This window comes from Cavia porcellus, unplaced genomic scaffold, assembly GCF_034190915.1.
Source record: "Cavia porcellus strain 051 isolate PalLab524CR breed Dunkin Hartley unplaced genomic scaffold, mCavPor4.1 scaffold_3, whole genome shotgun sequence".
Lineage (NCBI taxonomy): Eukaryota > Metazoa > Chordata > Mammalia > Rodentia > Caviidae > Cavia > Cavia porcellus.
Window position 1 is genome coordinate 119,867,306 of NW_026947486.1, and position 10,578 is coordinate 119,877,883.

At 53.2% G+C, this 10,578-nt stretch overlaps 1 protein-coding gene across 1 annotated transcript; it reads right to left on the reverse strand.

The window, feature by feature from the left end:
• Positions 1-774: 774 nt before the first annotated feature.
• LOC111753813 (paraneoplastic antigen Ma6E) lies at positions 775-7,496 on the reverse strand. The gene is made up of 2 exons (XM_063246553.1): positions 7,367-7,496; positions 775-4,495 (listed from the first exon to the last, which is right to left on the reverse strand). The coding sequence occupies exon 2, from the start codon at positions 4,453-4,455 to the stop codon at positions 1,876-1,878; it is 2,580 nt and encodes an 859-aa protein (XP_063102623.1). The 5' UTR covers positions 4,456-4,495; positions 7,367-7,496; the 3' UTR covers positions 775-1,875.
• Positions 7,497-10,578: the final 3,082 nt, after the last annotated feature.

Consider the following 10,578-nt stretch of genomic DNA (forward strand, 5'->3'; position numbering starts at 1 on the left):
GCTAAAGCAAAGGGCTCTGAGCTTCTTGTTTTGAAAGCTGTCCCATTCGTGAATACTCAAAATTTATTAAAACTGATTTTAAATTTTTAACAAACTGAAACACATGCAATCTTCACTCCTGGCCTCAGTTTCCCCCTTCAGAGAACACTGCCTCAGTGCCTAAAGACCCTTCTTTGACTGGCATGGTCTCCTCTGCAGGAACAAGTCAGTCTGCTGGAGGAGGTTATATGGACATGATTATGTCTGTCCTCTCAGAAGGCCCACAAATGCCAAGAGGGTCACAGGTGCTAAATTGTCATTGTCATGAAAGGCAGAGATTTTCAAGTTTTAGAACAAAAAAAAAAACATATAAACCTAGTCACTGCAAGATTGGCTTTCTTGCCAAGGGTGGGTGAACTGTCGATTGTTGCACAATCGACACACATTGTTGCACCTATCACACACATTACTCACTCAAGCAGTCCTGAGCCCCAGATACCTGGTAAGAGAAGTGTCTTCCCCAACTAAAGAGACATGACATCACTCCCCGGGTATTCAAAAACCCCCGGCATACAAGCCCACCTCAATTCAAAGATCAGTGCAATTTCAAAACTATCATCCATCTTTGAATTATTTTTAAGCCCTCCTGGAGTCCTAGCCTCCTTGACAGAGCACTTACCCTCTCATTCAGGATGTCTCCCATAGGTGCTCAGCAGGAATGTCTTTCTGCTCTTTCAACCCCATCCTAGCTCCAAGTGACCCCTCCCTTGAGTTTCCATAGCAGAGGCAAAGCTGTTACAACATTTAATGAAATTTATTGAAGAAAAACACTGAAACCATTGAAACAGGGATGTCACCACAGACAGACCTCCTTACGACCACTACAGGTGTCTCATCCATTCCCCATGCCAAGGCTCTCCAGCTATGTTGTCTCTCCCTGAGGGTCCTGGATCTACCTCTGGCCAGCACAATGACCTCTGACAAAATCCATTCACTTCAGGGACTTCTCTACAGGGCTGACCCACTGTGGAGAGGGCCTACCCAATGGCCAGTACAAATAACCCCAAGACACCAGAAAGCGCAGCAAAAAATGCCCCACCACACCAAAGAATTAAATCACAAATAACAACATGGGAAGAATGTCAAAGCAAAGTCCCCAGCCTTGTCCCTCCATCCCTTGTCCAGTTCTTCTTGTCCAAAGTTGTCATCCCACTCATGGTCACAGTCACAGTCACAAGGTGACTCCATCGTCGTCCATCCTTCTCTCCCACTGGGACGAAGCTTGGGGTCTCCAGACAGGACCTGTTCCAATGAGAACACAAACAACTCCTCGAGGACAAGGGGCAGGTAGCAGGCCCGGATACAGTCATAGAAAGCAGAGGTTGACCTCACAGCACCGGACAGGAGCGGTCAGAGGCTCGGCAGGCTCAGAAGGAAGCTCACCACACATGCCCAGGCCTGCAGGTGGATGGCTGGGTGCCCCGGTAGGGCCAGGCCCTCTCCTCCGTGCAGGGTTGATGCCCACCTCACAGCTTTGCCCAAGAACAGCGGCCAGGTTGGGGTGAGCGTTTACCTGCACCATGGGTCACTACAGGGCCTACCAACATGAGTGGGCTTCCCGGACAGGAAGCAATTTATGCCAGGGACAGGAACAATAAATGGAGGAGTAATGGGGCACTCGCCCCAGTGAGAGAGCCAGGCAACTGGCACACGTGAGATGGCCTCTTCTCCCTAGTGTACCCATGATCACTTGGGTCACTTGGAAGAGGAAAGATGTGGGAGTTTGGTTGAGGCTGGTCAAGCCTCTCTCTGGGACCTGCTCCAGGTGCAGGATGATGTAATGGCCCTGGCCTTGCCTCCCTCTGAGCCCAGGGCCCTGCCACCTGAGTGGAGGAGCTATTCTCTTGGGGAAGACTTGGGATGGCTGGTCTCCCCAGCTCCCTCTTCCTCTTCCAACTCCTCCAGGACACCCTTGGGTGCCCCCAGCATAGGCTCCTCGGCCTCCACCTCTCCTGCCTGGGCGAGGCTCTCTGGCCCACAGCCAGATCCTCCTTGGCCTGACCCAAAAGCAGTGCTCATCGGGGCTGAAGTGGAAACCCCAAGGGCATCAAAGGGCCCTGCCTGGCCTAGGCCTGCAAGACCAAGAGCACCTTCCTCTTTCTGAGTGGTTGCCTTTGGGGCATCATCGGTATCAGAAGCTGCCTCAGCAGCACACTCAGGATCAGAAGCCGCCTTGCCCCTGGCCTCTTCCTGGGCAGGGGAGACCTGCGAAGCTTCTTCCAGGACAGGGGCAGGCCCAGCAGCATCTCTGTACGAAGGCCCGGCCTCGGCAGCCCCATCTCCCAAAGGCTTGCTCTTGGCGAAGGCAGCCTCCCAGGCCTCGGTCTCACGCACCAGCTGGAGCAGAGCCTGGAAGCCAGGGGGGCGCCTCTCCAGGCGCATCCTTCTCAGCCTTTTCTGGAGAGTCCAGTTCGGCCTGGCCCGCATCAGCACCTGCCGGGCACGCATCTGGTCTGCGGTGGCAGGGTGGATGGCCCCCTTCTCCACGGCCGCCTGCAGGAGACCTTCCAGGCGCGTCACGTAGGCTATGAGAGTCTCTTCAGGCCACTGTGAGCAGATGAGGAACTTCAGCCGTGCAGCTACCCGGATGTCCTTATTTCCAAACACCTGCACCAGTGCCGCCAGGCAATCCTGTGCAGGGATTTCCGGGTGCGCTTTCAGGAGCTCACAAATGACATCCAGGGCAGGGCCATCCAAGCACTCCACCAGCCTCCTCCGCCTCTCCCTCTCTGCTACATGGCGCCACAAGTACAGCATGTCGTTGGCATGGTTCAGCCAGCTCTCGAAGGACTCTTCCTCAGGATCCAGCTCCTCCATCCCGGAAAAGGCTCTCAGTTCCTGGTATGCCATGTTTTCCATGACGGGCTGCAGGGCCTGCTCCCACTGCTGGGCTCCGGCTCTATGATGGGTCGCTGCGGCCACATCCCAGGCCCCTTCTTCTCCTGGAGGTCCTGCCTCACCTGCAGCTCCTGCCATACCCACAACTCCTATAGCACCTTCAACTCCTGTGTCACCTGCAGCTCCTTCCTCATCTGATGCTCTTGCCTCATCTGCATCTCCTGCCTCACCTGCATCTCCTGCCTCACCTACAGCCCCTGCTTCACCTGCAGCTCCTGCCACACCAGCAGCTCCTGCCATATCTGGTGCTCCTTCTCCATCTGCAGCTCCTCCTGCTCCTGGCTCACCTGCATCTCCTACCTCACCTGCAGCTCCTGCCTCACCTGCAGCTGCTGCCATTCCTGCATCTCCCGCCATACCTGCATCTCCTGCCTCACCTACAGCTCCTGCCATACCTATTCCTTCCTCACCTGCAAGCCCTGCTGCTCCTGGCTCACCTGCAGCTCCTGCTTCAGCTGCAGCTCCTGCTTCAGCTGCAGCTCCTGCCCCACCTGCAGCTCCTATCTCGCCTGCAGCTCCTGCCACACCTGCATCTCCAGCCTCACCTGCAGCCCCTACTGCTCCTGCCTCTCCTGCAAGCCCTACTGGTCCTGGTTCTCCTGCAGCTCCTGCCTCAACTTCAGCTCCTGCCGCTCCTGCCTCACCTGCGTCTCCTGCTGCTCCTCCCTCACCTACAGCTCCTGCTACATCTGCTGCTCCTACCTCACCTGCAGCCCCTGCTGCTCCTGGCTCACCTGCAGCTCCTGCCTCGCTCACAGCTCCTGCCTCACCTGCTACTCCTGGCTCTCCAACAGCTCCCGGCTCATCTGCTTCCCCTGCCACACCTGCAGCTTCTGGCTCAAGCTCAGCTCCTTCCCCATCTGCAGGCTCTGCCTCACTTTCTCCTCCTGAAGCTTCTTTGTCATCTACAGATCCTTCCTCATCAGAAGCTCTTCCCTCACCTGTAGCTGTTTCCTCACCAGGAGCTCCTGTATCACCTGCAGCTCCTTCCGCATCTGAAACTCCTGAATCTCCTGCCTCACCTGCAGCTCCTTCCACATCTGAAACTCCTGCAGCTCCTGCAGTTCCTGCCTCACCTGCAGCTCCTGCCTCACCTGAAGTTCCTGCAGCTTCTCCCTCAGCTGCAGCTCCTCCTTTGAGCATGCTTTCCTCTACTGCTTGCCCCTGGAGCTGTGCAGGATCTTGTAACTCAGAATCAGGGACCTGGGGCAGGAAGATCACCCTCCAGGGCTCCCCACTGCCTGGTATTTGGTGGGGGATCAAATTTCGGTTTAAATACTCAGCAAACTCCACCAAAGCTACCCTGGCTCCAAGCTCCTTTCTGAAGACCCTGCAGAGCACTCGGTATCTGCCCAGGGGTCTCAGCGCAGCCTGCACTCTCTCTTGAAACTCATCTTCCTCACAGTCATCAGGGATGCCCATGATGAGCAGGCAGCGCTGCGCATTCACGCCCATCCACCTGCACCAGTCGCGTAGCATGGACAGCCCCATAGCAGGGGTGCTGGGTGAAGGAAACATGACTGCACAAAATACTAGCTGTCACAGTCTCAGGTGCAGCCTGTGGGTGGAAAAGGAAGAGAGATTACATCTGTTAGTGCCAGACAGCATAGCTCCCCAGATATCTGCCTGAACAGCCTAGGGGCCAGGAGTTCATCCTCTTCCCTGTGTTGTTTAAGAAAGTTTTTGATAACGAGATTTATAGGGCTAGCTAGACTTTTTATTTCATGTGGTGGCAGTTTCAGTAAGTTGTTCCTCCCAAAATTTGAAATTGTCTTAAGTTTTTGACATTTTTGCATAAATGTGTACTTAAAATTTCCTGTTTTTCATTGTCTGTATGACATAACAATATCCCTTCTTCCCTACCTGGTGTTGGTTATTAATACTTTTTTCCTTGATTATTATTAGCATTTACCAATTTTATTACTCTAAATAAACCTGTTACATGTCTTTGTAGTTATCACTGCCTCTTTTATTTCTATCCTTTCTTCATTTAAATTTTAATTTATTTACTCTTTTACCTTCTCTAACATAAGCATTTAAGGCAATAAAATGTTCTCCAGTTTAACTGCCTCATAATTTTAGTAAGTTGTACTTTTTGAAATTATGATGTTGAGTTTCAAATACTTTCTAAATTCTATTCTGATTTCTCTGACCTAAGGACTTCAAATTATTTAGTGATGTTATTAATTTCAAATAGAATTCTAGTGTGATCAGAACTTATTAAATACAATCATTTCAAATTTATAAACATGTTTGGGGTAACTGAGGACTGAATCCTTGGCCTTTACCCTGAGCTATATCCCCAGGCATTTTCTACTTTTTATATTATTGAGACAGGGTCTCACAAAATTGTCCAGGCTAGTCTCTCAAAACTGTGGGCCAAAGCAACTCTCCTGCCTTAGCCTCCTGGGTAGCTGGGGCTACAGGTGCACACCCCACTGTACTCAGTTTAAAACGACTTTATGGCCCAACATGTGGTCTATCTAGGCAATATACCCATCTCCCTCCTAGGCCACTCAGAGCCAGCTGCTTGGCAGCACACAGCCACACATGCAGCTATCAAGGAGGTTGCCCCCACATGCACAGCAGATACTAGCTTTCTGGTGTGGGCTTCCCACACAGAGCAGTCCTCCCTTCTCTGGCTCCACAACCTGCAGCCAGTAGCCATATACTGTTAGCTTAGCTACAGCACCCTCTGTTCCAACACTCCAACAGGCTTACAAGTTAGGCCTCCCTTTGGACAGGAGACCTGCCCACCAGCCGGCTCAGGGCTCGTCCTCCTTCCAAGCCCAGCACTCCCTGCCCGCCTTCCTGTCTCCAAGTCCAATGTCCTAGGCACAGGTTTGCCACCTCCCTCCGTGCTCTACCTCACTTCTTAACCCCACTCTCGCACTCAGAGCCCTCCCACCAGTTTGTCTCCCCTCTTCCAAGCTAAGCTTGACTCCTAAATACAAAGCTTGAACGGCCTACCCACCCAGTCACCTCTCGAGTCAGCAGCCCCGCCCACCCCGCCCCGCCCCTCATCCAGCCCCGCCCCCTCGCCTAGCCCCGCCCCTCGCCTAGCCCCGCCCCTCGCCTAGCCCCGCCCTCGCCCCGCCCCTTCATACCGCCCCGCCTCTCGCGCATGCGCGCGTGCGCACACACACAGCCAAGCGCTGCCTGACCGCCTGCCACCCCCAAGGCCAATGCCTCTACACAGCACGTAGCACAAGCTTGCTGCCTCCCCCCCCCCCGCCACTCGAGGCCCACACCCCAGCCAGCGCCTCCGAAGTCAGCAGCCTCCACTCCGACGCCCGCCAGCCCACACCTCGCCACCTCCACCTGCACGTGCAGCTCTCCCGCTTCCCTTCGAGGGCTCAAAGCGGATGCCCTGCCCAAGGGATGACCCCCGAGGGCCAAGGTTCTTGGTGACCTTTCCCGCCCGCCACCTCCAGTCAGATAGCCACCGCGTTCCCATCCCGCCCAGGACCTCCCATCCCCCACGCCACCGCCACCCTCACCGCGCCACCATGTCAGACGCGGCGCAGGCAGGTGGCGCGCTGCCTCTTTTCCCGCCACGCAGCAGCGACCTGCCACCACTGATTCCCACAATGGGGCGCCACCGGCCCTCCCCAGCCCCTCGGCCGCTGCGCTCCAGGCCAGCGCCGTGGCACCCCGTGCCGTCCCTCCCGCTCGCAGCCTCTCTCGCTGGCTCGGCCCTGGCTCTCAGGGACGCCCGCCGCCCCTCCTGCGCCGCGTCCCTCAGCAGGGCTCGCGGGGCAGGGCACTGCTTCGCGCCACGCCCGGAGCCCCGAGCCTCGGCCGCCGCCTCGGGTCCGGGCGCCGCCATGGCCAAGCCGACGGCCAGGCGCGGCGACAGCCGGAGCGCGCCGCCCCTCCCGCCGCCACCTGTGGGAGGGAGCGCGCGGCCGTGCTGTCCCGACGCCATCCCGCGTCAACCCCTTCCCGTCCGCGGCCGTCCCGGGCCGCAAGCGAACCCCCGCCTGCGTCGCCCCTCAGCCCCGCGCGCCCTTCGCTCGCGCTTTCCGCCTGCCGCCGTCCAGGCCGCCCTCGGCTGTCCGCCGCGCCCGTCCTCAGCTGCCGCCGCCCGGCCCGGCCCGCCGCCGGTGTCGCCCGCCTCATTCCCACTAAGGCTGCCCAGGGGCCTGAGGCCGCCCTCCGCCACCACACAGGGCGACGCCGCCTCCCAGGTCGCCCGCCGCAGGCGCTCATGGCCACCTCAGGGCCCACTGGCCTGTCTCACCCCGGTGGCTCCGTGCTCACGAGCCCCCATGCCCGCCGCCACCTCCCGCCTGAGGGGCCGGCACGGCCTCAGGGCTGCCCTTCCTATCCCTCGCCCCTCTCTGGCCCCGGGCCCGCGCCCCCTGCCCGCTCCGCTGCCTCCGGCTCGGCCACCATGAGGAGCCCTCGCCCCACCGGGGCCACTCACTCTCTCTGCCTGGAGGCCCGGCTCGTTCCTTCACGGAAGGTGCCAAAGGTGCTAAGGGCGCAAGGAGCGTCTGCAGCTCGCCACCAGCAGTCCTTCGACAGCACCTGGCGCCTCGTGCACTCCCAGAAACCACCGCGCTCCCACACGCCCCCACAACCGCGAGAACCTTCTGGAAACTTCTGCACGGGGCACGTGAGGGGGCGGGGCAGCGGGAGGTCGAGGGCCGCGCCTGCGCACTGAGGGCTTCACTCGATATTCCACGCCTTCGTGAACATTCGGCACCGTGGGTGGTCCCGTTCAATAAATGGCCTATCAGCGGACAGAGCGGCTCCAGCCTTAGCTCGCTTGGGAGTCTGAGGCAGAAAGAAGCCAGAAAACCACTAGTTCGAGCCCAGCCACAGCTACTTTAAGGCACAGCATGACCCTTTCTCAAAACAAAAACAAATTTTTTTAGTGGCGTGGCGTTGTACCATAGCGCAGAGGACCTGAACCCAACCCCCACTAGGAGAATTTTAAAAAAGAAAAGAAAAAAAGGCCAATTGTGGTGGTGCATCCAAATAAAAACTAAAAAGGGATGGAACTCAGCGAAAAGAACGTGGGAGTGAATGCCCAGTACAGAAAAAAAAAAGATTGATTAGTTAATTAATTTTAAATTTAAAAAGTTTACAACAGAGACAGTAGGATTGGGAGAGTAAGTAATTGAATCCCTTTGTAATATTTTAGAAATTTTTATTTCATATATTTTGAAGCTCTGTGCTTGAAACATATGTAAGAATTTTATGATTTCCAGATTAATTAGTCCCCACCATTAACTTTGATCTCTGGTGCTGCTCTTTGCCCATTTCTGCTGTTAATCCCACTTTACTTAACCTTTTCATGGTGGATCTTTGTGCAGCGTACTGCTACCCCCAAGTGAGCCTTTTCTATTTCAACTGAGTCACTTGGAAATAGCACGGAGAAATGTCTATTCCTTTCCCCGAGTCTTCCCTGTCTTGGTTTTTCATGCATTCTGACAGCCGCCACCTAGTAAATGGAGTGTTTATCCTATTATTATGTAGTTCGATATGGTCAGATGTAGGTCTGTTCTTTTACTGTCTCCTCTAATTTTGTTTCTGTGCTCCCTCTGTGCCTGTGTTAACAAACTTTTTATAATTCCGTGTTAATTTATATTGCCATTTTAGTGACGTCCTTTTTTGTTATCATAGTTGATCCAGATATAAAACATACCTTTGTTTTTTGCTGTCTACTTATGAGTCATGTTGCGCCACGTCACATAAATATACGAACCTTTGCACCATATAGGTTTATTCCCACTACACCCCATCCATTATGCTATAGGCGCAACATGTTGTATACCTATACATGTTATGAATACACTATGGTACACTATTACCATTTTTACTTTAAACTATCATATGGATTATAAAGACGTTAAGAGCAAATAAATGTCCTTTAATATTTACCCACATATTTATTTACCATTTCTGGTCCATTTCCATCCTTTTCTTCAGATTGAAAGACTTCCTCCTTTAGCATTTCTCTTAGTGGAAGTTGGTTAATGAGTTCTCTTAGTTCCCTCTGTCTCAAACTGTCCTCGTTTTAGCCTGCTTTTTTTATCGGGGATGAAACTCACGACTTCACACTTGCCAGGCAGATGCTTATGCTGCTGAGCTAAATCCCGTACCCTGCTTTTTTAAAAGAAGGATGTTTTTTTTTGGATGTAGACACAGAGTTCTGAGCACCAAGCCCTGAGACAATCCAAGGAATGGGTTGCTAAGCAAAGGGGTAGCCCATGACTTTATCTTGCTAAGTGTATAAATTAAACGTGCTAGGGCAGCGGAGCATTTCCTTGCCGCCTGCCAGGAGGGAGGGCTCCGCCTGACCCCCGCTTTCTGGCTCGTCTTCTTTTCTTCACCTTCCGGCTTCCCTTCAGGTCCTCACTCAGGAAGTTCCTGCACTGTGTGAGTTGCAGCACTGCAGGGCACCTTTGTGTGGTTTTCCTTTGTATTTGTCTTCCTTGGGGTTTACTGAGGCTTTTGAATTTGTAAGCTGTGTTTCTCCAAATTTTGGAAATCTCACTCATTGCTTCTACAAGTAGGTTTCCCTCCCCACTCTCTCTCCTCTTTCCTCTCTCCTAGGATTCCACAAACCACACTTACTAGATCTTTCTGTGTTGTCTCACAGCTCACTGAAATTCTCTTATCTTCAGTTTTTGAAAAGTATTTTGCCTTCTTGATTTTTCAGAATGGGTCGCATCTATTTATCTACCTTTAGGTTTCTGATTCTTTCTTCCATCATCTACAATTTACTACTAAGACCATCCAGTAAAGTTTTCAGTTTGACATTGAATTTTATAAGTTATAGAATTTATAAACGATTGTTTTCAATAGCTTTTTTTCTGTCTTAAATATTTACTGCGGTTTTTTGTCTTGTTTTGAGAAGTAATATGTCTCATTACATAGTTGAGGCTGGCCTTGAGCTCACTATGTAGCCCAGAAGACTGGCCTCGAACTTCTGGTGATCCTTCTGCTTCAGCCTCCAAAGTGTCAGGACTACATCTGGCTGACATATTTCTTTTTAAAAGTTCATTATGACTATGATTTATGTCCTTAAGCATATTTTAAATCATTACAAATTATACTGTCAGGATCATCCACAATCAGTTTGCTTTGAAAATTTTTTCAATATCAAGACATTTTCTTTTAGTAACTTTCTTTTCTTTCTAATTTACTTTTATACCCTAAACATTGTCACTAATGAGTTCTAGCAGCTCCGGTGTTTGCTTTGTGCCACAGTCTCTAGGGAGGCTGTTGTTGCTGTTGTTGCTGTTGCTGTTATTGCTGTTTGCCAGGCAGTTCACTTAGCTAAACGCAGACTGCAAACTCTGTTTCCTCGTGCTGAGCGTGAACTCTGTTCTCGTCCTTTCCTGGCATCCTCCCTGTACACGCATAGCTCTGGGGTGAGCCACAGAGTCAGGCAGAGTTCGTATACCGAATCTGGGGTTCCCTGATCACGGCTCCATCTCTCCCTCTGCCCCTGGGTGCCCCCTGAAGTCTCTCTCTGGGCTTCGGCCAGCCAGCATGGCAGCCTCTGACAAGCAGGAAGCTCACCTACTGCTGCCCTTCCTTCCATGGCTGCTGCCCCTGCTGCTGCCCAGGATCCTGAGTGTGGGATGCTGTCAGGAGGAGGGTTGGGCTGGTGGCATATGGCTG